The following is a 26994-nucleotide window of genomic DNA, read 5'->3' on the forward strand; positions in this document are numbered from 1 at the left end:
CTGAACTCAATGGGGTGCTGAACCTTCTGCCCAAGTGAGGACAGGAAAGGGGGTGGTGTTACCAAGCAGCAGCAAATTCAGGGATTTTGCTCGCTGGCAGGCTAATTTGGGGGTGGGGGGGCACCTGGAATAGGCAAACAGCACCAGACTGTCCTCAATTAAAAGCTGTCTCTCCCTCCCCAGATTTTTTGATTAAATAACTCCATTATGGATGGCAAATCTCCAGGAACAAGATTAAACTAATTGCCCCTTCATAACTCCATGTCAAATTCTTTAATTCCTTGTATCACTGAATTTTGCAGGGGAAAGAGAGGAGGCAGTAACACACATGCCAGGCTAGGTCAACTCCTACTCTCTCATCATTTCTATCAACCCTCTTCTCCTTGACTTTGCTCAAGTCCTCCCTCGCTATTTTTATTCTCTTTCTTCCTCCCACAAGTCTCTGAACTTAAGGAAGAGAGAAATGGAGCTGAAAAGGGAACTGATACTTATAGAGCCCCTTCCTAGGTGATAGGCACCGAAGTGGGCATTTTGCAACATTATCTCATGTCATCTTTACATCAGTCCTGAGAAGGTAGGCATTACTGTTCCCATTTTACAGACTTGGGAACTGAGATGCTGAGTTAAGGAGCTTGCCCATGGACACAGAGATAATAAGATACGGACTCAAAAGCCTGTGTTCTCTCTACTTAACCAATGGGCTTCAAGGAAGTGCTCTCTTTCTTGGTCCCCTTGCTATATCATCAACCTGCCCCTAAAACAGAGCACTTCACGTAGAGATTCTTGGGCCAGAATATGCACAGCAGAGTATTAAAGTTGAGAGGAATTTAAAAATAATTGAATCACAGACCCTGATTCAATGTAGATGAGAAAATATACTGTGGTGGTTTTTATTTGTTTTTTTTTTTTTTTTTTTAATATACTGTGTTTTTAACTTGGCAGAAAGGAGGCAGATGCTGGAGTTCAAGTCCTGGCCCTCGAAACTTCAGCTGCCTCTTGATCTTTTGGAGTTGATGTCTTCCGTAAAATAAGGTGAGCACCACCTCCCTGCCTACTTAACAGTGTAGCTGGCTCATTACATCTTTCTGATCATGACAGCTTTTGTAAAACATGAACCATTATTATAATGAACCATCCATATAAAAAATGCTTGCTGATTGATTGATTAGGGGAACTGAAATATATGAGTCATATAAAAACAAGGTGTCTTTCTTTAACATTTAAAACAAAGGTGACACAGAAGCAGTTAAGCCTGACTGACCTATCAGCTCAGCCTTGCTCTCTTGTCACATGGAACACAGGAGAGAGTGTATGTAGAGTGACATGGGCTCTTTAGGCACCATTATAGTGATAGCCTTCAAAGGGTTTGTGAGTAATCAGAAATTATTTGTAAAATGTTTTGTATGATTTTTGAAATTTTAATTTTTTCCTCTGGAAAGAGAAACAGTAGCTTTCATCAAAAGTAGTATAATATAGTGGGTAAAATTTTTGAATTGGAAACCAGAACTTCTGAGTTTAAATCTCAGCAACTTCACTTACTAGCTGTGACATCTTGGGTGAATTAATTAATTCTTCTATGCCTCAGTTTTCTCATCTGTAAAATGAGGGTAATAATAGTACCTATCTCATAGGGTGGTTGTGTGGATACATTAATGAACATATGTGAAGCAGCTGAAACACAATCAGTAAGCAAATTTTCATAGCTGCCAACCAGCAACACCATCGCCATCGTAAGTTCTCTAAGTGGTCTCTGACCTTAAGGATGTTTATGAGTAGTCACCAGGAGACACACTCCATTGTTCTGATTAAAAATAGCTATCATTTACTAAGCAACTCCTTTGGGCCTTACATAAATATACTTACAAAGTACTAACTACTTTACATGCACTACTTCCTTAATTTTTATAAGGATACTATGAGATGAATAGTATTATTAAAATGATTTTACACCTGATTAAGCCTTGACTGGGGCTTAAAGGTTTAAGTAACTTACCCAGGATCATGTGGATAATGAGTGCAGAGCCAGAATGCAAACTTAGTTCTGACTTGTCCCAGAGCAAAAATTTGTAATCAGTATAGAACTAAATGCTTCTAGTTAAGGACAACTTCTCAAGGTAAGTCAGCAGTGATCCTCGACTCACCGAAGAACAAAAGTAAAGGAATCAACGGCAGCTCATGACACAAGGAAAAGATGATATTGCACCAAGAATTAAAATATAGCATCTGTCTTTTCAATTCCAGGAAAGCTATGAGAGCCACAAGATTCAAAGCACCTAGGGAGCAAAGCATGTCGCTGAAGATGTGTCCCTGTGGGTTCTGGAAGAAACGGAGATGTCTACCTCTGAGATCCTGAGAGGAGTGAGGAAGTCAGGAGACTGTGAAATGGAGGCCAGAGGGGAAGCTGACCACATAGGTCCACATATTCAATCAGGACTGAGTGAAGACAGGACCACAAGGGGAAGTTCAACCTCTATGTACCGCTTGTGACATCAGCTATACATTGTTTTCTGATAAGCTTGTAGTTAGTTAGCACGAAGGTTGGACCAAGTGTGTCCAATATTTCTGATGCTAGCTCTCAGTGCCTGCTACACAGAAGGTGCTTACTAAATATTCGGTGAATTGATTTGAAGAGGGCTGGAATATTATGTCATTTCTCCATGAAATAAATTTGGTGGGGATGCACAATGTAGGATCCCATTAGGAATGCTAGCCTTCAGTACGGTCTCCTGAAGAAGCACCACACTTATTCAAGGGATTTTGTTAAAACAAAATTAGGAATGCTAAAACAGGAATGCTTCTGGAGTGAGCTTCAAAACCAATCCACAGGCATCACAAAATAAGCTATTTTATTAACACATTTTCCCAGTTTGATACTCAGAGTAATTACTGGTCTTGGCTCTAAATGACTTTTGGTCATTTGGGTTTTCTGATTTATCACCATTAATGATATTCTTAAAAATATGCCCCAGGCTCTGCAGACAATTCTAATAACAACAATCAAATAATCCCTAAATGTAGCATCTGAGTGTTTTCTATATTAACTCATGCCACCCTTACAATAGCCCTGTGAAGTAGGTATGGGAGTTATCTTCACCTACTAATGAAGAAACCATGACTCAGGTTTTGTAACTTGCGCAAAGCAACCCCAGGTAAGAGGCAGAGCCCAGTTATTTGAGTAATTGTGACATCATTGGAATAAGTGTCTATTTGTATCTCCCTCAAATTATCTTAAAGGGAATTAATGGTATTCCATTGTGTATTGAATTTTCATTTTGTTGTTTTTATAAGGGCATATTTCCTTATAGTCCAATATTGCACCCGTTAATTTATTTAGCCCCTTTGAGAAATTTTTACTTTTTAAGGACAAAACCACTCATGGAAGATATAATAGAGGTTTGCTTCTACCCTGAATGTAAGGAGTGTGGTATCAAGGGAAGCAGATAGCAGAACTCTTTATCTCATATCTCTGCTTCCATCTTCTCCTTTAAAGGAAAGATCTTTACATTTTATTAGCAGAAAGAGATGGACTACCGTGTAAGGTAGGTGTTCATTTATTCCCATTTTAGACATGAAGAAACTGAGACTCAAATAGGTTTAAGAAACTTGCCTAAGTTTGCAAGAGGTTGAGTTCAGGTCTAACAGATTCTAATATCTTTCCTGTAAAATAAGCTGGCACTGTATGCTAGGTCCTTCAGGGGTTAAGTACAAAGTTTCTATTTGTGTTTAAAGAAATATCAATCACAAATGTCCAGTATGGAAAAAATTGATTTAAAAGTAGTTCCTCTAAAAGGTGGAGATTTGGTTCAAAATTAAAGTCTAAGATAGGCAAGAGACTGCCCAAACCTCTTTAACTGAATTCAAGACTTGAGATACAGATACATTATAATCCAGGATATGAAAAGACAGAATGCTTTTAGGGCAGGGGACTAGAAATGGGGGAGCAAAGCCATGACTCTCAATAAAGGGTCAAGAGTTAGATTTAAAAATTATGTATATACAGATATAGATAAATACATACATACATACATACATATTAGTGTGATGGTTAATTTTATGTGTCAACTTGATTGGCTGTCAGGTACCCAGATTAAACATTATTTCTGAGTGTGTTGTGAGGGTGTTTCCACATAAGATTAGCATTTGAATTGGTGACCCTCCCCTATGTGCGTCAGCATTATCTAATCTATCGAGGGTCTGAATAGAAAAGAGGTGGACAAAGGAGGAATTCACCCCCCTTTTCTGCCTCATTGTTTGTGCTGGGACACACCTTGTCATCTTGGGCCCTCAGACTGGAATTTGCACCATCAAGTCTTCTGGTTCTCAGGGCTGAGGCTCAGATTGAATTATTTCACCAGCTTTCCTGGGTCTCCAGTTTGTGGACAGCATGTTGTGGGACTTTTCAGCCTCCATAATCACGTGAAGCCAATTTCTTATAATAAATCTATCATCATCATCTCTCTCTCTCTCTCATCTATCTATACACATATATACATATATCCTGTTAGTTCTGTTTCTCTGGAGAACCCTGAACAATACAACCAGTAATAAAGAAACAAACAACTGCAAAGTACTATGTACACATCAGGTACTGTTACTAGGATATTCTGTGTGCTTTCTTCATTCACTCATTTATTGAATAACTATCTATATGCCCAACGTGTGCCATGTACTGTGCTAAGCACAGGGAACAAAAAGTCAAAGAAGATTTGATTCTTCCAGAGACCAACCATAATCTACAGAAAAATTCCATAAGGACCATTATTACCCTCACTTTACAGAAAAGGAAATAGAAGCTCAGAAGAATTATAGGACTTATCTAAGGTTACATAGGTAGAACATGGCAGACCTGGGTATTATTATACGGCTACCTCCTATTAACCCAAGATTCTAGAAGAAATTATTTATACAAATGGCCAGAAAGCACTTGGAAAAGAATGTGGTAACAAGAGGTGCCAAAATATGCCATGTAGATTTGTCTTCAGAAGGGTTTCTCCCACAGCTGTTAGGAGTGCTATTGGCAGACAGCCTTCAACTGTCAACACTTCAGGATCTGACTCAGCTGCAGAGAGCCACCTTGGCGAAGGTCATGCCCCTTTCTTAGCCTGCCCATATTGGAGCACTAGCTGTATAAAGGTTATCGATCTCAGCTAAATCCAGGACAACCCGGAAGGGTCATTCTAGCTCACAATTTACCCATGTGATTAGCTTAGGCTGTTGTTGGATGTGCAAAACAGCTTAACTTCTCCCTCTGCCCACCCTACCCCACAGGTATTGAGCCCAACATCCTGCACACTAAACTTGGAATTGGAGTCAGCATGCTGCATGGAAAACCTGTTGAGAAAAGGAGGCACTCTGTCCTTTTTTTATCCTCCAAAGAGCACAACTATAACATGAACAAAAGTTACACAGAGACAGCATTTGGGTTTAATAAATTTCTTTCAACAATGAAACAGCCTTCCTCAAAAAGCAGTGAACTTTGTAAGATAGAAGGAGCACTATTACTGTTGGAGGCATCTCTATCAACCAAATAAGTTGGTATTTTACTTAAGTTTGTTTCTTTTCATCCTTCTGCTGGCTAACACATAGCATAACATAACTGGTATTTAGAAATTAGTGATTAGAATTCTCTAAAAGGAAACTTCCTAGTTTCAATAGGTTCTGGGAATAATTTTAAGATAGATGGGGAGGAAATCCCATTTTCCAATCACTCCCCAAATTTATCTGATTATTTAAGATATAGTGGCACAGAAACTGTGTCAATATCTACCAATATCCATTCACTCCTTTATCTTTTAGTAACAGAACCCTGGATTTTAGCTGGTTATATGTGTATCCAGCCAAAAACTACATTTCCCAGACTCCCTTCCAGCTAATATGGCCATAAGACTAAATTATGGCCAGTGGGATCTGGGGGGCAGTGATGGGTACAACTTCTGAATTCAACACTTAAAAGAAACCACTTGCCTTTTATTTTCCCTTTCCTCCATCCCAAGGCTGGAACATGGAGGTGTTTCGTGATGGTAAGGCACCAGCATCCTTGAAAAGGTAGAGCAATAATACAGAAAGTTCCTGGGTTCTTGAATGACCCCTGGAGCAAGACTCTATTACCCATCTGGACTGCCTACCAGCTTTGACTCTTTTGTGGGATAGAAATAAATCATCCATTTATTTAAAGCCATGACTATTTTGGTTTCTGTTAAAGCAGCTCTACCAATATTCTAACTCATACAGATCCCAAATCAACAACTAAAACCTGGGTGATTTTCCTTCTTTACCATATCAGCATGATATCTTACTAGGAGACCACAACATGATAAGAATAGAAATTAACATCTTTTGCCTGTGAGTTGACCTCTGCATCCTCCTGTCTTCTTTTTTGGTGCTTGGCCTTGTCCTGGTCCATACTATACTTGATTTCTATATAAAAATCAAGGGCCCAGGTGAGATCTGGACTAGAATTATGTTCATTTGTCTGTAGAGTAGGATTTTTGCCAGTCGCTAAAACCCTGATTTTCTATGTTGCTGAAGCTTTGTTTTGGGGAGGAGTAATTTTCAGATAGGTTTGTTTATACTGTATATACACATAGATATATATGACACATTCATCCATCCATTCATTCATTTCATTCATTTATCGAGTCATTTGACCATGATGTGTATACAGGAAACCTATCCAAATAAAATGAAAATCAATTCATGATAAGAGATATCAAATGGGTTACAATTCATTAATACATATTCACAGATAGATGAAAAGAACAAGTGAAACACAACTTTATCTTAAAATTCTTCAAAAGAAATAGAAATCAGAATTCAACATAAGACATTGTTATGAATAGCTTACCATTTGGAATTTTCTTTATTTCTAGCAGTGTAACAATTGATACTTTTGTAGCGTAAGAACCACAGCCTAAATGAAATATTCTGATATATCATTAACTGGTATAGGTCCTATTTCTCTTTTTGTACCTGAATTAAGTGTAGCTGTGTGAACGTCTGATTGCTTGGCTGGAAACACCTAAAGCTGTGCAAAGCATTCCTCATTTTTATCATGGCACTAACTGGATTTCAGAAAGTTATTTCTATTTATCCAGTTCTGGAGGTAAAGTTCTACCTATGTCATTGGTGAAATACACCTATATTTGGTTATGGGTTATCTAGAAGAGGGCATGGATTCTAAAGCCAAGAATATGTTTCCAGTCCAATCGCTCTTTACACTTATGTTTATCCAGAAACGTGCCTACCTTTCCCTAAAGCAACAATCACAGCTCATTTTCTTACAGTAAATGTCAAAAATCACAACTCTTTGGGAATCAGAGTAATGAGAGAGCCAGGTTCTCACATTAGAGGGAACCAGCTGGGAGTGTGGAGGCAGTAGTCGGCGGGGGGATCCCTTGGTTTGTGGGGCTGCAGGAATTGCCTAACCCTGGGATTACTTCTCTGGGTGTCTCCATCTAGTTTTAACATTGTTTCCCTAATATCATTTTGTCAGTCTCAGCCACGTCATGTCAATATATCACTTTAAAAACTGGTGTTGGGAAGAGCTCAGAGTGACAACCACTCTCCTTGCTGTACCCTCATTATCTGGTAGGAGGAATGACTTGGGCAGGCATATCCGTTTTGATAGAAGGGACTTCCCCTTTCCAAGAGTCAACTAGCTTTCAGCAAATATATCCCACACATGTCTGGGATCGTTCTAATAAGTTTTCTTTCACAGAAATTTGTTCACTGAACCCCATGAACTTGCCTTCTTACACTTATCCTGGTAGCTTTCAAATGACCACTAGGTTTATTACACTCTATAGAGAAGTGGATATAAACTGGTTTCAGGCATTGAAATAAACTTTTACAATTGATAAAAAATGATTTAGTAAGTAAAAAATGACTTGAAAGATGTTAACTGAAAAGTGAAAGTGTGTACAGTTAAAATGCCCCTATTACTAGAAATCACCTGTATTGTAGACCAACATGTGAATTTAAAATCTGTACCCTCCATGGCAGAAGGGAAAGAAAACTAATACATGTTATGCCTCCCTTTTCAAGAAAACATCTTAAGATGGCAAGTGAGTATGATTAAAAATTACCTGGAATATCATTTGCTGTGGTTGACTACTATTAGCAATCATGTTAGTTGACCCTAACCGTAGTGGTAAAGGCCATTATAAGCACTAAGCACTAAAGAAGGCATCTTTGTAGACTTTATTCATCCCAGGCAGGCAAACATTTATTCCCAAAGGATGGGTGATTACAACTCCTTTAGAAAGGTTAGTCGAGATATTCCAGAAGCATCTCAAAAATGGTTCAGCATTTATTAATTACCTCGTTCATGGGAAATGCTGCAGGGAGAGCACATTTCTCTAAAGAAGATGCCAAGAAGCCAAGAACATCTTAGCTCCTAGTATGAGAGCCTTCATCTGCTCTTCACAGCTATTTTTAGAAAACAATTGCAGCATTTATCAAGTACTACAGAGAAAACACTGTAAATGTTGGAACTCAGAATGCAGCAATTAGAGAAATTTAGTAGATGAGAATTGGAGAAGGAAGTACAACTTGTAGAAAAATACGAATTTGATTAATATAAATAAGGCGTACCTGTATCTGAGGTGCCTAAATGATGAGATTATTTAAGACAATTTGATAATAAAATATAATGAAGCTTATGAGTTTTAATATCTTTTTAGACTATGATCTATGATGTTAGATTAATATTTCTTTTTGAAGCATTAGCAATGAAAAGGGTTTTTATTTTCCTAAAAAAAAGCAATTTTCTTGGTTTTCTTTCCATGAGTTTTTATGTTTTATATCATAAGAGATGACATTAAGACGTGTTTTTAAAAATCGCTATTAGTAAATTTGTATACTTCATATCGTTTTTAATTGTTTCAGGAGTAAGTCTGGATAATATTTATGTTATTCTTTCCTTCTCTGAAAAGTGATTGCAGGAAAACATCAAAAAGAAATGTGATCTCGTGCATTTTTACCATTTTGAAAAGCACAGAAACTGCAATATAGAATGAGCATAACTTTCCATGGCTAGAACGAGCTGCTTCAGGTTTATAGACTTCATAAAATGGTGACCATATGCAGCCTTCAGTTTAAGAAGTTTCTGATCTACTTAACATGTATGGGCAGAGCACAGTTCTCTGTCCAACCTCACCAAAGCTTGAAATAAAATCCACTCACCACTGGTGATGGGGAAAGTGCAATGTTGCCTATTGATGCCTTCAGTTCATCTACAGTTGCAGCATTCTTAAGAATGTCTTTAGCTTGCAATGGCTTAATCTTGATATTAAACTTCTTGTGTGATTCTTCTTCCTCTTCCGATTCGCTTGAAGAATAAAAGTGCTTTCCTTTGGTAGGTAGAACACAGTTAAAGATACATAACTCTTTTTTTCTACTGGGAGGCAATGATGAGTATAAGACATGAGTGACTGCACATAGAGGCAGCAGAAGTATCCTTAGATGGTAGAAAATCAAAGCAAAACAAACAAAAATCAAAGGGTAAAGAAGGAGAGAGTTAGAATTTATTCACCTTTCCTTGGAGCAGGATTAAGGATGGTGAATTTCAAGGAGCAATGGTTACAAAGTTGGCCATTTGTGTCTCACTCAGCACACACAGTGACAGGCGTGACAGGTCCACGGGAACTTCCTCTTACTGTGGAGACAGGAAGGCCTCTCTACTGATGATTTGTGATGATTTTTAACTGCTTCAGAGTGTGACCTGCTCTTACCAGAGATGGTTTGCAGGCAAAGCACAAGTCAGAGCTATTTTCCAGCCACCATTAGTGACGTTGTCGTATCGGATTTCAGCAGACAACCCAGTACCCGCAATTTGTACAACTGTTTTTCAGCACAACTTTTCTCTTTCTCCTCACTCTCTCTTTTCTATGAATAGAGCAAGGCAAAATGCCTGCTTGTTAGTGATCAGGCTGTTCTCTGTGCTGCTTATTCATCTCTAATACAAGGGACAACAGGACTTGAGAAGCTTGGGTTTCAGCACCTTTTCAATACAAAATTTATCACCCTGCTGAGAGCAAATGAAAATGAAAATTAAAATATAAAGAAAGGATATAGCCGGGTTCCTCAGGTCTGATGCTGTAGCCTTCTTCATCCAGCTCAGGTGAGTTCTATAAAATACAAGTGCACATTAAGCAATTATTATCCTGACAATGATAAAGGAATTATTCATTTTCCTTCAAGGGTCTTCCAGTTAAGGGTATAGACTTGTCTCTCGTTTTGGAGGTGAGTGCTGGGCCCTATATGTTTAGATATTTACTCACGGATATTTGGAGAGTCTTCCTATTGGGAAAATAAACTAGGAATCAACTGTCAATGAAAGAAAACATTCAAACAGAATTTATCATGCATTTCCTGTAAGCCAAAGACTATGCTGAGCAACATGGCAGGGATACAAAATGCAAATTATCTTTCGACTGTATTCTGGTAAGCAAAAGTTCAAAAAAATGTGAAACACAAAACATCAGTGATAGGAGTTTGAAAGGAGAGGAAATTTGTGAGGTTTGGAAGAATTAGAGAGTCTGTGTGTGCCTTTCGGGCCAGATGGAGAGGAGAGGGGAGTCAGTGGTGAGGAAGAGCCTGTACCGAGACACCAAGGCAGGAATGGACAGTATGATTCCTGTAGGGAAAAGGAGAGGCAATGGTGACAATGACAGGACTGGAAAGGAAGCTGTATGGTGGGAGACCATGGAAAAGAAGACCATGGCTGGGGGCTGGGGAGCAATATGCTGGGGGAAGAGTCTGAACTTGATATGGCTACTGCAGCTTCTCAATTAAGGTAGGACACGCTGAAAGCAGAATCTTAAGGAAATATGCTTCAGGATATATTGGGGACAGAAGAAACTGGAGAAAGGAAAACTAATTTAAGATGCTTGCATCAATTCAGGTGAGATGTGCTAAGTAAATGACCAAGTTGTTCGTGGTGGGAAGGGAAGAATCAAGGACATTTGGAAGGACAATTTGTTAGTTCTTAGTAACAGACTGGTCATAAGAGAAAAAGAAAATGGAAGGTTCAAGAAGACTCTGAGATTGCTATCCTCAAATTCTGGGAGTACTCCTGGCTGAACTCATTCTAACAGAAGGCGAGTAACATTTTTAGGAAAAAGACAGGAAAGATAAAAGATAGTTTGCATGACTGGGATTAGAATTATCATACTTTAGTTCCTATTATATGATAAGTACTGTGACCCACGCTTTATTTTACTGTCCCTTCATAACAATCATATGCAGAAAGAATTATCCCATTCACCAAGGAGGAAACTAAGAGGAATTAGACGCCATTTCTCAAGGAAACACACCCAGCAAATGGTAGACCTGGGCCTTGATCCCAGGTATTTTGAGGCTCAACTCTATGCCTGAGAGAGGAAAAGGGTGCAGAGTTCAAGGGCAGCCTCTTGTAGTTGAGGTCATAGGCCTGGAAGTAAAGAAGACAGAGCTGGAGAGAGAGATTTTGGAGTCACTGAAGCAAAAGACATACCATGACCATGGAGAGAGAAGAGGGCCTGAACGCCATGGAAAAGCTGCCATTTATTGGGCATTTATTGTCTCCCTCTGTCCTTTCAGTACTCAAAGCTACTTTTAAAATGCAAGTGTATTAAGGTTACTTTCCTGCTAAAAACCTGTCCCTGGCTTCTCACTGCACTTAGAATAATAGTCAGCACCACTGTGCAGCCCACAAGGCCCTGCCTGATTCTCACAAGGCCTTCTTCCCACTATTAACGTTTATGATTTGATTGCTGCAAGCTCTTTCCCACTTCAGGGTCCTCATAAATGTCCTTCTCTCTGCCTGGAAGTCTCCTCCCTCAAATGTGCAGTCAGTTAAACCTACTTAAACTTTAGGGCTTTGCCTGAAGGCCACATCCTTCCCTAGGCCTTCCCTGCCAAAAACACGATGATATAATCTATTAAGAATAAAACCTTTATTATTACTTAGAGAAAGTGGAGTCTAGTGTATAATTACAAGCACAATTCCTGTGACCTGAGTATTTTTTAGGACCAAGCAAATTCGAGGGAAATTCTGCTTCATTTAAACACTTACATGTTGACAGGACAGCACTAGGGTTTAGAGTTTAGATGGGGTAGCAGAAGTACTTGATGAGTAATTTCGTATTTTAATTATCATGCTTCTTGTTTGCTTAGAGTATCCCATTCCTGTATATTAAAGAATTCTACAAAACATAACAAAAATCTTTCTGGGTGAAAAAGTGTTAATTTTGAGAAAAGAAATCATCCTTCCTTAATATCTTTAGTAACTTCCTTTATAACATTATTTGTGAACAATTTGGATGTAGGATAACATAGGGGCTCTCATAGATCTAGGGAATTAAACTGCTAAAAATATCAAAAGATCTCAATTCTGGGAAACAAATATAAGAGAGGACCAGGTAATGAGGTTGACAGAATGACATGTTTTGGACTGCACGAGTGGCATGAAGAATTTAACCTTTCTGAGCTTCAGTTTTCTTTTCTCTAAAATGCAGATAATGTAGTATTTACCTTCTAAGGTGGTAAGAATTCAGTAGCATATAATATTATAAATGGTGGTTGTTATTATAAAAATAAAATTCTTCTTATTAACAAATGTGCAAAAGCATTAACATCAATCTTAATTCTTATGAAAGGGGAGGCTGGGCCAGACAGTCACCTAAGGTATAAGTACAAAGGCATTCTGTAGGGATTGTGAATTTGGGCACTTACTATGCAATAGAAATGATTTTGGATGTGAATATGGTCTACACGTTTTCTATGATTAGAAATCTAAGAGCCATTGTGTCCATTTTGTTGTGGTTGGTGAAGTGTGTGGTGATGAGGTTAATTGCTTTCTGGGGGAATTATGAGGAGAATTTAGGTCTCAGCTGGGATTCACCTTCGCTCCTTGAGAAGCAACAAGTGATTGTCATTTGACCTAAGAAAAATCTGTACCACGAGGCTATAATAATTATCATGAGCTATGGTATGAAGGTTTGTATTCTCCCCAAACTTATATGTTGAAATCCAAACCCCAAGGTGATGGTATTAGGAGGTGGGGCCTTTGGAGGTGATTAGGTCACGAGGCAGGAGTCCTCATGGTTGGGGTTAGTGACCTTATAAAAAAGACCCCAGTGAGGTTACAGCTAGAAGGTGCCTTCTATGAACCAGAAAGTGGGCACTCAACCAGACACCAAATCTGCTGGTACCATGATCTTGGACTTCCAGGCTCCAGAACTGTTAGAATTAAATATCTGTTGTTTACAAGCCATTCAATTTTTAGTATTTTTGTTAGAGCCGCCCGAATGGACTAGGACATTATGAAATCAAGGCCCAATACTGAAAGCCACTTAGAAATATAACCAGGACTGAAACATCTGGAGTTAATATTTTAAAAAGCATTTTTTGAACACATATTACAGGCTAGGCAGCCTACTGAAATATTCTGCAAATAATTAGCTCAATGAATCCTCGCGACAGTGCTATAAAATAACTACTGACTTCATTTTTGCTGGCCAGCAAATAACCAAAGCCACACATAGGTGATATATGGAGGGGCCAGGACTTGAACCCAGGTCTAATAGACTCTAGTGCTCTTAACTGCTACCTGTGCCGGCATGCTAACTGTGCCGGCACTTCCTAATGAGGTGTTTCACTTATTTCTGTGTCCTATTTTAAATACAAGAATGCCTCGACTCGTTTTCACATTCTGAAATATTTATAAAGACAAACAATCTTCTGATACTCACGTATCTTTCCCAATCAATTTCCGCATAAAATCCATTTGGTGCCCCATTGCTTTTCTTCTGTAATAAATTTGAAAATACGTTTAGAAGAGAAACAATTGAATGAAAAGAAAAAAGGAACAAAGAACACTTCACTCTTATCTGTATTTAGCAAGAGCTATCCAAATCCAACACTAGAAAGACAAATTAGAGCAGCCTATTAAGCAGCCACATTGGTGTAACTGAATGGTAAACTGAGCTGCTGTGACACTGCATAAAAGAACTTACACACTTATTCCACAAAAGACTGTAGGATACCTAAGCATAGAGATATTAACAACTAGCTGTTCAAATTTTATTCAATTACTAGAGAGTCAGCAGCACCTACGTTATAATTTAATCCTCTATACCTTAGGGGATATACCCAGATGTATATACACATTTAAATGGAAATATTTTGACTTCTACATTACTCTCATATACAATTAGTTCCAACAGATCCAAAGAGTATTCATTCAAGCCATTAACTAGTCTTCTTTTAACTTTTCTGACACTGACTCAACTTTTTCCTAACTATCCACTTGACAGAATATAAAGGAAATCAGCTCCAAATTAGTTAATTCAGCCTGTAAGTTTTAAAAATAGTGCTGATATTCTTTCAAGTGGCTTTTCTTACCAAATTATTAATATAGAATTTGAGGATTAAGAGTGGATTTCTATCATCCATGCATCCTAAGCCTCCATGAGCACACATCATTACAAGTGACTGGGTATCAGCATTGTCCTCTCAGGGTTGTCTTAAAGTTCTATTTTGGTCCCTAGACAACCATGACATGTATGGCCATAAGAACTTGACCAAGGATGTGGCATCATCCAAATTGAAATTCCTGGGATTCTCTACTTCTTGTGAGCAAAGGACAAAAACGCAAATGAGGTTTGTAATGGACAGTCCATTCAACAACATTCCTGTAGTTGGCACATGGAGCAACAGTATGTCACAGAGCACTCGCAGATCTCACAACAACACGCATCAGATGCTGACGTGACACACGGGGCTTGAGGACAGGACACGTAATTTCGCAGTCACAAATGAAGGCCAGTTGAAATAAAATGTGAACAGCTGACACTTAATTTGACAAATAGGCAGGAGAAGAAAGCTTTGCATCTATGCATATAGGATCACTAGAAAACCAAATCAGAGGTAACCTAGTAACCATCATCACTGAGTAATACTTACTGCGTGTTGAGTGGGCACTCTAAGAACTAACAGTAGTTTAGTAAGGGTGAAGTGCCTAGGGAATAATGTGTTCATTATCTTCCTCTCTCTTCCTGTACACTAACACTGCACTGGAATTTACAAATGCAGCAACTCTGCCCCACCTCCACCAACCAGCGCCCCAGAATACAGGGCTGGTACCCCTCTTCGTCTGTGTCTTGCTCCTGACAAAGATAATGTACTTCGTCAGACTACATCATTTTAACCTTCTCACAGAATTGCCTTCATTGAATTAGTGCTTCAATGACATTCTTTCTTCTTTGAACAAAGCTTGCTTTAAAAACCTGCCACATCAACTCTGCACCTGTATGAGCTATGAAGCTGCTTTTGAGGACATGGTCCATCAAATAATGTGCCGTCTAATAATAATAAAAAAAATCTCTCTCATAGTGAATGGACATGGTTCCTATTTTCTTTTTCTCATATTTGCTTTCTTTTAAAATTTCTACTTTACCAATCTGTTTGCGTATATCTTCTTTGCAAAATTCTCCAAATCCTTCTTAGATAGTATGTATAATAAATTCAAAATACAAATGTAATGTATAATAATAAGAAATCAAATAAACTAAGCTGATCTCAAAGAACTAAACTGATGAATTTTGTGATCAGTATAGTACTATTAATAGACCTTTTAGTTATCAAACAATTCTTCAATACAAAGAATTGTTATCTGAAAACTAAAGAGATTAGATAAACTACTGAGTTCAAAATTTTCAAAGTTCTACAGTTGTTTGCTTCCATGATAAGCTCATCTCCATAATCAAAGCCTTTCAAAACCAAGATAGTTGATATGTTCAGCTAAACAAAAACAAAATAAATATATGTGTGTGTATGTTTCTTTCCTGACAACATATACCCGACATTATGACTAAAAAAGTTCCTCGATTTTTTGAATTTTCTAGATCTGGGCTGAGTGAAAATTTCCCAGTTTCCATGGAAACCAATGGAAGATTGAGATAAAGAGAAAGCAAAGCCTATAAAAAGAAATTTTCCTTTAAAATAGGAACATTTTAAATATAAGTACTAAACACAAACAACAAATCATAAAAATACATTCTTTGGGGCAGACATTCAAAACATATGCAAACATACACACACACACACACACACACACACACACACACACACAGATTCATTAGAGAAATTGGCAATTTGGCCTCATTCATACTAGTGAATTCTTACAAATATATTTGGTTTTGCAAGTGGATATTATCAAGTTAAAGCTAATCCAGAACCTGGCTGAAATTCTTCTGGTCAAACTCCAAGGAAGAAACAATTCTCCTGGTTTAACCATTTAAGCAGCTCATAGTGGTAATATGGAGGTAATGGCTCTATTGATTTTTCAATTGGAAAACAGTGAAAAAGCAAGGAAGTATGTAAGTTAAGTGGGGAAATATTATTTAAAAACTAAGCTTACTATTTAAAGCAATGTTGGCTATTCATCAACATATAAACAGTGATTTTTCTCTTGGAGTATAATTATTTATTCTTTTAATTCTTTTCCGTATTTTCTAAAATTCCACAATTAGCATAAATAACTTCTACAACTTGAATATATGACTGTTATTCAAAGATAATTGAGGCTTACAGCAATGTTGATCATGTTTTAATAGGTATATTACTTTGGTCAGGTTTATTATCTGCTCTCAGATAATATCATGGTTTAAATCAATAAACGTAGTAACAATTGCGTTCAATTACACATTCATCAAAGTTCTTAATTTCCTTCGTGAATGCTTTTCTTTTCCAAGGTCAGATCATGGCCACATAACTTTCCTTGGTGAGAAGTATTAAAGGCACATGATACACTGCCTAAATATAATCTTTTTGCCATTGAGACAGACTTGACTCACTTTGTATAGAACAGCACTATCCAATAGAATTGTCTGTGAAGAAGTAAATGTTCTGTATGTGTGCTGTCCAATATGGTAGCCACTAGCCACAAGTAGCTGTGGAGTACTTGAAATGTGACAAGTGTGACTGAGGAACTGAATTTTATTTTTGAATTAAAACATTATTTATTTACTTAATTAAAGTATAGTTGATTTATAATGTTTCAGGTGCATAGCAAAGTGATTCAGTTATATATATATATATATATATATATATATTCTTTTTCAGATTGTCTTCCATTATAGGCTATTACAAGACAATGAATATAGTTCCCTGTGCTCTACAGTAGGCCCTTGTTGTTTATCTAGTTTTATATATAGTAGTGTGTATCTTTTAATCCCAAATTCCCAGTTTATCCCCCCCCTTTCCTTTGGTAACCGTAACTTTGTTTTCTATGTCTGTCAGTCTATTTCTGTTTTGTAAATAGGATTTGTATCATTATTATTTTTTTTAGATTCCACATATAACTGATATCATATTATATGATATTTGTCTTTCTCTGTCTGGCTTACTTCACTTAGTACGATAATCTCTAGGTCCATCCATGTTGCTGCAAATGGCATTATTTCATTCTTTTTTATAGTTGAGTAATATTCCATGGTGGAATAGTCCATGGTGGAATTCCAAGATGTGGTGTATATATGCACCACACCTTTATCCATTCAGCTGTCGATGGACGTTTAGTGAGCACTGAATTTTAAACAGCCACATGTGGCCGCCGTGTTGGACAACACAGTTATAGTTGTTGCATAGTCTGGGACAGGATCAGCATCCCAAGTCCATTGTCAAGTACATTAGATCCCACAGGCCAAGGTCCTGCCAAATTCCTGATGTTACTGAGGTGGTGCTTATCCTAATAAACAACTACTCAATTTGTATGGTGGTGTTTATATTACAGCCAAGGCTTTCTTAGAGATAGCATATTCTTTTTAAAATTGGAATCCCTATCCTTTGTGTAAGACATAGGAATCACACGTCTCTTATGCCTGATCACTTTTTAAAAGTATATTTGGATGTCAACATATAGAGTCTATTTGGTTGATTTAAAAATTGGCCCTGGGTATTCAGGAAGTAATTGGGAAATATTATCTGAGAAAGAGTCTTCTTAAGTGCTACTGTTGTTTTCTTCAAATTTCAAATTGGGATTTTACTCACTGTTTCTACAACCCCTTGGATATCTTAAACTAAAATCTGTTTCCTTACCGAAACTTTTTTTCCTCCTTCACGTGCGCACTCTGCTTTGCTATTGTAGGGTGGTTCATGTGGGCTGGGCTGCTGCAATTGATTGTTTTCATGTAGAAAAAAGTTGTTAAAGGATCTGTTTGTTCTTCAAGACACATATAAAGAATCACATGGAGTCAGCAAGCATACCATAGAAGAAATAATGTCTAGGCCAAATTGTAGGGCCTACCAATCTTGGCAGGGTTCTTGAAGCAAAGAGTGGACTTTGGGGCCCATAATGAGGCTCTATTCAGCAGGCCGGTGTGGCTAGGCCAGGAGAAGAAGGGAAGGAGGAAGAGGCACCCCAGGCACTAGGGATGACGTGGATCGAGTCCTCACTCAGCCGGCACTTAATTTACAGGTAGAGAACAGACACCGGGACACACCAAAGAGACTTAATAAAAATGGTTGCATTTTTAATGGACGTCTGAAAAGGCTAGCTCCATCATATATTCCCCTGGATCAAAGCCTTCCTGGGAGACATCAATACACACAGCACACACAGTTGACAGCTCCAAATCCGGACCCTTTCTTGCACACGTGTTCAGGATGAGCAGAGATCTCCTCACAGCAACGGCCGTGACCCCCAGTGCCCCCAGTCTAGGTGTGGATGGAAATCTGAACTGCTTAGGAAAAACTTAGAGTGTATCCTGCACAAAACAGAGTTTGTCTCTGGGTTAGACTGCATCATCACACACAGTTGCCTGAAGCTTCAGACATCGAGACAGACAGCTCGGCCGAGGGTAGGCATTTTCAGCCAGTGGGGAGCAAGGTAAGCCCATCTTGATACGTGCAGCCTGGCCACAGAGGCTCTGTAGATAAAACCTCAAAAGCAGTGTCACCAGAGATGGGCTTCACTGGATTTTTGAGAAACTGAATTTAAATAGTTAAATCTGTCGTGTGGCCCCTGCATTGACAAAGTCGTCTATAAGCATTAAATGGGCACACCACAACCTGTAGTTTGTAGAACCACATTAGTGAAACCATAAATTTCCACTTCAGATATTCAAAAAGCAATAATTTGAAAGCTAACTCAGCCACATAAACGTGGACTGGCTCCACAGACACGAGGTCTTAAAGAAATCAGTCTGAGTTTGAAAGAAAATCAGGTTGAGATTTCCAGGGACTGAATGCGAACAGAAACTTGGACCCCTACAGCACTGGTCTCATAAGACGTTCTCAAAATTTGGTGACCATAGTATGTGGAGAAAACTTAAGGTACATTTCCAAATAGTAAAATTAGCAGCTGGCCAATAATTTCCAGTTACCTAGGAAGCTGTACACCCTGTTTCTGAGAACCTGCATTTATTTCGAATGCAGCCTGTTTTCCAAACAGGTCTGTGTTATTTCCTGAGAAATCGAAATTAAATAATTCTTCCTTCCTAAAATCATGACCATTCATGGCATTTCCAATTAAGGAACAAAGAAGGCACATCTGCTGATAAATAACTTGATGTGACTGAGAATGGTGACAGTGAAGGAGGATCGGGGAACTCAGGGATGAAGCCCTGACTTAGGGTGGGCAAGTCCGCAGAATCATGGCTGGGCTTATTGACTCAGCACATACTCAGAGTTGCCTGCTACACGCCCGCCAGGACTGTGCCAAGCACTGGGATGCATGTTCTGCTCGAGATTTAAACTCGTGGTCCCTAGAAGACCAGAGAACTCTGAGATAGCAGTGGGGCCTTGGGAGACAATGAACAGCAGGGAGGGAGGAGCTTTAGAGAAAGGAAAAAGGACAAGACTGAGGGTGCCACAGGGAGAGAAGCAAGAAACAGCAAACCAGCCTGGAAGCAGCAGGGAGGGAAAGCAGAGACTATCTCACAGAGCCTTGCAAGGGTCAGAATGAAGGGAACAAGAGAACTCAGGGAGGGGACCAAGACAGAAGCAAAGAGAAGACACAGAAGCAGAGAGTACCTGAGACAGAGTTAACGAGAGGGCTCTGAGCCAGAAGCAAGAGGTGAGGAGAAGCTGAGTCTTCTGGGTCTTTTTTTTCCCCTGCTGAATAGAGCCTTGATTATAGTGTTACCCAATGTCTGATAAATTTCAGTCTACTTTCTTAACATTTCATGGCGAGAACTACATGAATGCAAAAGGCGTCCCAAAGCTAAGAACCTTGAGTCAAATATGGGAGAAAAACTCCTACCATAGCTACAATTAACACCCCAATTTAGGTCTAATATTATAAAGGGTGATTTTTCAAGAAAATATTTTTAACTATCTGGTTTATTTTCATTCCCACTTCAGCCCAATGAGCCTAATGCGAGTCCCTTTTTTTTTTTTTCCTTCAGTAACAGCTGTTCTTTTGAACCTTCTGAATAGGCATCTGATTTAGATTTGAAGGAAGTCATTTTAGAAGCTGGTGCAGACTCGCATAAGCACAACTCAGATAAATCCAAGCCCATGCACCACAGATTTCTTTAAAAAGCAAGAAATCTGGTGACCAGCAAGGAATCAGAGTTACTGTTGAATCTAAACCCAGTGGACACATTTTCCTCCTCCAGGCTGTAAATTCAGGCATAAATGGTTTCCAGACTATTCCCTACTAATGAATTTAACATAGAAAATGTATCTGCAGCTCAACTACGAAAGAGGAAGAGCTTCTTTCAATTTTATTGGATCTCAGATCCATTATGACTTTGTGGCCTCTACTGGAGAAAAACATTCTCATATAAGGAGCTCTTATATCATTAAATAGGAAACGAAATAACAGTTGATGGTAGCAGCCCCTGCAGGAACTGTCTGGCTTCTGACCCACCATATTGATGACTGGTTTGCTTGCCTACTCTGGGGCAGGGTTTTTGGTGAATGCAATAAATAAGTTTAACTTGACCAAGACTGCATTTATGTCCCATGCAATGACTACAAAATTTACAACAAAAAAAGTTGTAATTGAAAAGTCATTTAAGCTAATTTTTTTCCCCTTGCAGAAAAAAAAAAAAAAGAAGAAGAAATGGGGCTTTAAGAAATTTAAACTAGCATAGGTTGAAGTGCAAACCTACTAATAATGGTCATTTAAATACTTACAATTCCATCTCTATCTGGTGAACCTCTGTAACAAAAAGAAATTGGTAGCTATTAGGAAAATGAATCATTCTTGCTACATAGTCTCAAGTATGACAATAAGAATCATTAACCACCTTTCTCCCCCCTCTCACGAGTTCCAACCCCAGTAAACCTGGCTAATGAAAGCCAAATCAAAATGGATTGGTTGAGTGATATTTGAGTGTGGGGTGTGTGTATGTGTGCGTGGGAGGGAGAGTCTCATTAAAAACTGAAATCCAAAAGGCACAAGTTGCTGGTGCAGTGTCTTGAGAGGAGAATTCATTAAGAGCTGTCCCACTCAGCAGCCTTCTATTTAAAACTACCACCAGGAATGCAAACCCATTTGTTCTCTCTCATCTTCTCCCCATAAGTGGTCTTGAATTTCCCCCTATAAGAAGGAACTTCTTATACTTATAAGAAGAACTTATAAAACTACAAAGTAGTTTTCAACTTACTTTAAGAATCTATATTTTCTTCCATATTTCTAGAGTTACTGCTCCTTTGATTACAGAACAGGAAATGGAGGGCAACTTTGCTAAATGGCTTGCTTTGATGACTAAAGTCCAGGGTATTTAATCCATGGTGAAGCTAGGCTGCAGTGCTTAAGAATAAGGGCTTTAGAGTAGGATGAAGCCAGGTGTCCGGACTCTACCACTTATTAGCTCTCTGACCTTGAACATATTGAGTATTACTTAGTTCTCTAAGCCAGCTTAAATATGATAAGGTATATAAAGAACTTATAATGGTTCCCGACACATACTAAGTATTCAAAAATGTTTGTTTGTTTGTTACAGGTTTTTTCCTCTTCCGTGATGTCTCTACCCTAGGAACACAAAACTGTTCACTTGCAGCCATGTTAGACTTTATAGCCATAGAGGAAGGGTATTATTATTGTTACTTTGGAAAACTGAGCTGGAGAAATCGGAGAAAGAGAGAAGAAAAAGAGTAGTCACTTTATAACTTCTTATATTAATTAATTCTGTAAGGAGCTAGAAAAATATTATTCTATTAACATGGAGACCAGAATTATGCTTAGATGGGGACCTGCATTGTTTGGAAGAAAACCTTAGTAAGTGCCTGGGTGGACTATGAAATCTTGAAGAGTTTGGTGTGGTTGGAACTGTTCCTTAGCAGGTGGGACCAAGTGACAAAATTGTTTATTGCTTCATAGGGTGGGACAGAGGAGAGAGAGAGAAATGCAGAGTTGGTGGGACATCTTCTTGGCTTCAAGATGTGATTCCCCTTCCCCACCAACACCCCCTTCAAAATTAGCAGAATATTCTACTTGTATTACAAAACACTTGATGGGAGAGCATCATTTTCCATAATCATTTCTGTGTCCATGTGGATACAGGGATGAATCAGTGATACAGGGGCTAGAAGCAGAGAGGACCCTGATATTGAAAGACCATGGGAGTTGACAGAAATCTTAGGATCTTTGGACATTCGCTGGCTATGGGAAAAAGTTGGTTCAAAGAAATTTCATCTAAGATAGAAAGATAGGAAGAGTCTTAGCCAATAAAAGTTATATATAATTCATTGAACAACTATTGAGTGCTTATAATAGGCCAGGCACTAGGCTAGGGTCAGGAGATAAAATAATGAAGAAGACATGCTCATCATAGAGAGAATGAGACAGGCAAGTAAATCCAGTGGGTTATTATGGCCGTAGTAAACCCAGGTGGTAGGAAAGTACAGAGGAAAGGTACCAACCCATATTCATCAAAGTCAATTTTCCCTAGATTTGTACACTTCAAAAAATGAGCATTTCTTACTAGGATTTCAGCCTCTGCCAAAGGAACTGATAGAGAGGAGATTGCATCAAATTTTGCATAGGACACATCCAGAGGCACTGATCCTCGTGGGGTTGCCTTTCGGGGCAGGTGATAGATGTGGAGAAGACAAGGCTCTGGAGATAGTCCTGGCTGTGGTGTTGCCCACTATTGGTCCAGGTAGAAGGGCATAGCTATAGGGGAACTTAAATGGGAGGCCACTTGGTCTCATGCATATTACAGCTCTAGGGATGGCACTTCAAAAATCTTAATCAGAATAATTGTAATTGTACATAGCAGCGTTGGTATCTATTCTGATCCTTTGTCTTATCCACTGATGGAAATAGGGCTGCTGCTTCCCCGTATGACAGCAGTAAGCATGGTGGTATCGTGCACTAGCTATAGTGCCCAACTGTCCAGGTTCAATCAACTTATATTTCCTAGTTGCATAACCTTGGACCAGTACTTCACTCCTTTGTGTCTCAGTTTCCTCATCTATATAACAGCCGTGATAACAGCATATAGTTCATAGGGCTGTTAAAGGATTCAATAAGTTAATATAAATGAAGAGCCCGGAATAGTACCTAGAACATAGTAAATACTCATTAAATGCTACCTAGAATAAAGTTATTATACAAGCTGACCTAGGATGGGGAGTAGAGAGAGAGATTTTAGCAGCCTCAGACAATGGGGCATGTGTCCTCAGTTTATTGCCTAACCCCCTTTTATTAAGTTTTATACATTTTTAAATAATTTTTTTTTCTTTTTAAGAGCAGACCCATTATATTTACTGATTCTGTTTTAAAACTGATCATCTACCAGGAACACTTTGCCTCTATTTTAAAAAGTGACAGTCACCTCTTGCCACTGCTGCCTTTTCTCTTTTACCCTCCTATTGGTCTTGAATATAATTTTGCCCATCTATTCTTTTTTTTTTCTGAGTAATCAAAGAATAGGCACTTGACTCTGGACTAGAATACTGGCTCCATGTCTTATTTTTCTGGGTAGCCTTAAGCAAGTTACTTAATTCCTTTTGGCACTGATTTCTCATCTCCAAAATTGAGATATTATTTCTAACCTTGTTGAATTACTATGAGGGTTAAAAAGGATATCAGTACATACAAAATACCCTGCACAGGGCCTGCCACGTAGCACAGGCTCCTCTCTCCTTTCCTCTTTCTATCAGCCATTGTAACGTTGATCAAATCAGGAAGCTCTGGTTCTAACCCCACTCTATCTAAGGACACTCAATCAACTGAAGTTGGAACTGGCAGCTACCATAGCAGGTTACTTGTCAACCCTCACGGAGTTGCAACGGCCCTGAAAACAGTTTGTATCAACAGGGTTTCAGTGACTGCAGACTAACATAAGCATTACCTAAATCTGAAGGGATAGCACATTGCCAGAACATTTCTCCAGCCTTCTGCAAGAATGATATATGACCCAATTAGAGAGCAGGGGCTCATGAAAAGCAAAGGCTTACACTAAACGTCTTGTCCTTTGACCATCGCTGCTGGTGGAACCAGTTTATAGCTAATTTGCTATCACCTAAGTAAACTGGGGCGCTCAGATGATAAGAAGTAAAGGACAGATGCTTGGGATTTTACAAGAAAATGTCTTGTTAGAATATTTCAGAGAGATATTGGGCATCTACACAAAGCCATGAAGAGTAACTTCCTCATTTTCATGTTTTTAGAAGTGGTGATGGAAGAGTGGTACTTTGGCCACCTGTAAATGAGCTCAGTCTGCCCTGGGGAGGTTGTTTGACCTCTTTTTCCTTTTGAGGGAGCTTCTTTCCTTTCTAATTTTCTTCACACACCAGAGATTATGTATAGTCAGTTACAGAAACCATCTCAAAGAAAAATGGATTTGTTTTCTGCTAATGATGTTCTCCTGAGATATGTCTAATAGTGTCCCCCACAACACACGGCACATTGTAGGTGGCAAAGGATTCTGCTGACAGACGGACTGCTACAGTGTCTGGCCTTTTAAGGAAATTCAATTCCATCTAGTGCAAACTGAGGCCCATTAGAGGAAAGTGTATTCTAAGTCCGTGGAGCTATTGGCAATGCTGAAACCAGAGCCCAGGTCTTCCGACTCTGGTGAACGAACCATCTCCTATTCTGGTTAATGTATCAAAGTTGGCAATTTCTTAAGAAATAATGAAAATTATATAATGCTCAGAAAAATTTTTTTCTAATTTAATCATTTAGAAAAATTGGCAAGACTAGAGTAAATACAGCTTCCATGAAATAATTATTTACTAAAAGAAAAAACACAAAGAAAAGGTAAGAACAGGGGACTTAAAACTTGATATCTGGACAAAAAATAGCTTTTTACCCCCCAATCCTTTACAGTCTCTGGTTTAAAAGCCTTCAAGTCTTCAAGGTTGCCCACTGCCTAAGGAAGGAAGCCCAGACACCTCAGCCTGGCTGGTACTTAAAGCCCTTCCTATCTGGCCCTGATCTCCTTTGCAGCCTTGCCTCCCACTATTACATTTACGTGTGGCCGACAAGTAGACAGACTGCTCTGTTTAGCTTGTCCCGAATACCTACTTGGCTTTTCCACATCTCTGCTTTGGCTGTTGTCCCTTGGCATGAAACGCATGTCCTCATCTTCTTGAAGGCCAAAATCAAGGCTCCTCCCTCTTTGAAGCTTCACTGATCATGTATTCAAATATGAGCTTTCCCACCCTCCAATTCCCTGGAAATTCCAATTCTAATCGCTCCTAAGGAACTTACCACATATTAATTTGTATTAATGATAACAGGAGTAGTGGCTGCTACCATTCACTGAGCGTTTACTAAGTACGTGTTACCACGGTAGTCATAACAAATGTTAGCTCTTTTAGTTATATGAAAGATACTTCAATTTGCGTGATAGATATTCTATTCCATGAATTATAAATTCTCAGAGGACAAGCCCACAGGGCAATTATCAGCACCTTGTGATAAAATTTATGCACGATAAAAACGTACAGAATGAAAAGCTAAAGTTGCTTTTTTTTTTTTCTTTTCACCTGTGCCTAAACAACTATTGATTTTTGCATTTTCTAACTTTCTTTCAGGGCTTCTTGTCAAATAAGGGGTTTTATAGGTTCATTATTCTGCTATACAGCAGACCACAGCAGATCTGCGTTTCCACACGGTCACAGCCAGCTGATGCTGAGCAGTGGTGCTCTCCTTAAGTACATACGTAGAATCAGTGTCCTTTTCTTTCTTCCGTATTCCAAAGGCCTTCCTTGTACGTTTTTTCAATCCTGTGGGAAAACAACAAAAGGTCAAAAAATCTATTTTCTATTTGAATGTTCCTAGCAACATGCAAGTGAACATATTTTTAAAGTTGCAATATATTAGTTAAATTTGAACGTTCAAAAACCCGTGAAAGTTTCTTCATGTGTATGCACGTGTGTGTGTGCATGTGCATAGGATTCATTACTGTTTTTCAACAGATGTTTATCAAGGACATGGCACTGTAAGTTCTTAGCCCTATGAGCAATGTAAGAATATTAAAAAAAAAAATGGAAAGGAGATCAGGACAAAGTACAATAAAGTAGGCAAGCTTTTCTTAGACTATTGTTAGCCATCGCCCAAATTGGCGCTATGCCAAGAAACCCCATCACAGACTTAGAAGAACAGTAATTTCCAGGGTAGGCGGATTCTGGACACTAGGATAGTTCCAAGACAGAGATTATGTAAACCATACGAAACAGCCACATTGGCCTGACACTTCTTTGTATCCCATATTCCCAGTTCATCTTTTTCTACTTCCTCAATTCAGTGGCTATACTGGATTCTCTGAACATCCCCAATATCTGTTCTCCTGTATCTCTTTTCTCTTTATGTGGTCCTTGCCACTGGCTGAAATGCTTTTCCTGTTTTGTTGATATTTACAACTTCCATATGTGCCTTCACAGCCCAGTCAAATGCCCCCTCCTCTGTGAGGGCCTCTCAATCTTCGTGCTGTCAGAACTGACTATCCTGTGCTCCCCCAAATGTTGCTGTTATATGTATTACAATATATCAAAGCATTCCACTTATTAGTTCCTACGTCAGTTTCCCTCATAGACTGTAAGCCT

General features: G+C 38.7%; 1 protein-coding gene across 9 annotated transcripts in view; it reads right to left on the bottom strand.

Annotated features, from left to right (window-relative positions):
• The window catches only part of SGIP1 (SH3GL interacting endocytic adaptor 1), a 211781-nt gene that overhangs the window by 87501 nt on the left and 97286 nt on the right, over positions 1–26994 (bottom strand). For 5 of the 9 annotated variants that reach the window (XM_073788663.1, XM_073788667.1, XM_073788674.1 and 2 more), the window contains 6 exons: positions 26112–26175; positions 21127–21151; positions 18082–18153; positions 13734–13790; positions 10073–10127; positions 9184–9359 (listed from right to left, as the gene is read on the bottom strand). In XM_073788663.1, coding sequence (XP_073644764.1) covers positions 9184–9359; positions 10073–10127; positions 13734–13790; positions 18082–18153; positions 21127–21151; positions 26112–26175 — 449 coding nt within the window. The remainder of the gene's footprint in view (positions 1–9183; positions 9360–10072; positions 10128–13733; positions 13791–18081; positions 18154–21126; positions 21152–26111; positions 26176–26994) is intronic. The other 4 variants (XM_073788675.1, XM_073788688.1, XM_073788682.1 and 1 more) reach the window with 1 other exon arrangement.

Source organism: Tursiops truncatus, chromosome 1, assembly GCF_011762595.2.
Source record: "Tursiops truncatus isolate mTurTru1 chromosome 1, mTurTru1.mat.Y, whole genome shotgun sequence".
Classification (NCBI taxonomy): Eukaryota; Metazoa; Chordata; class Mammalia; order Artiodactyla; family Delphinidae; genus Tursiops; species Tursiops truncatus.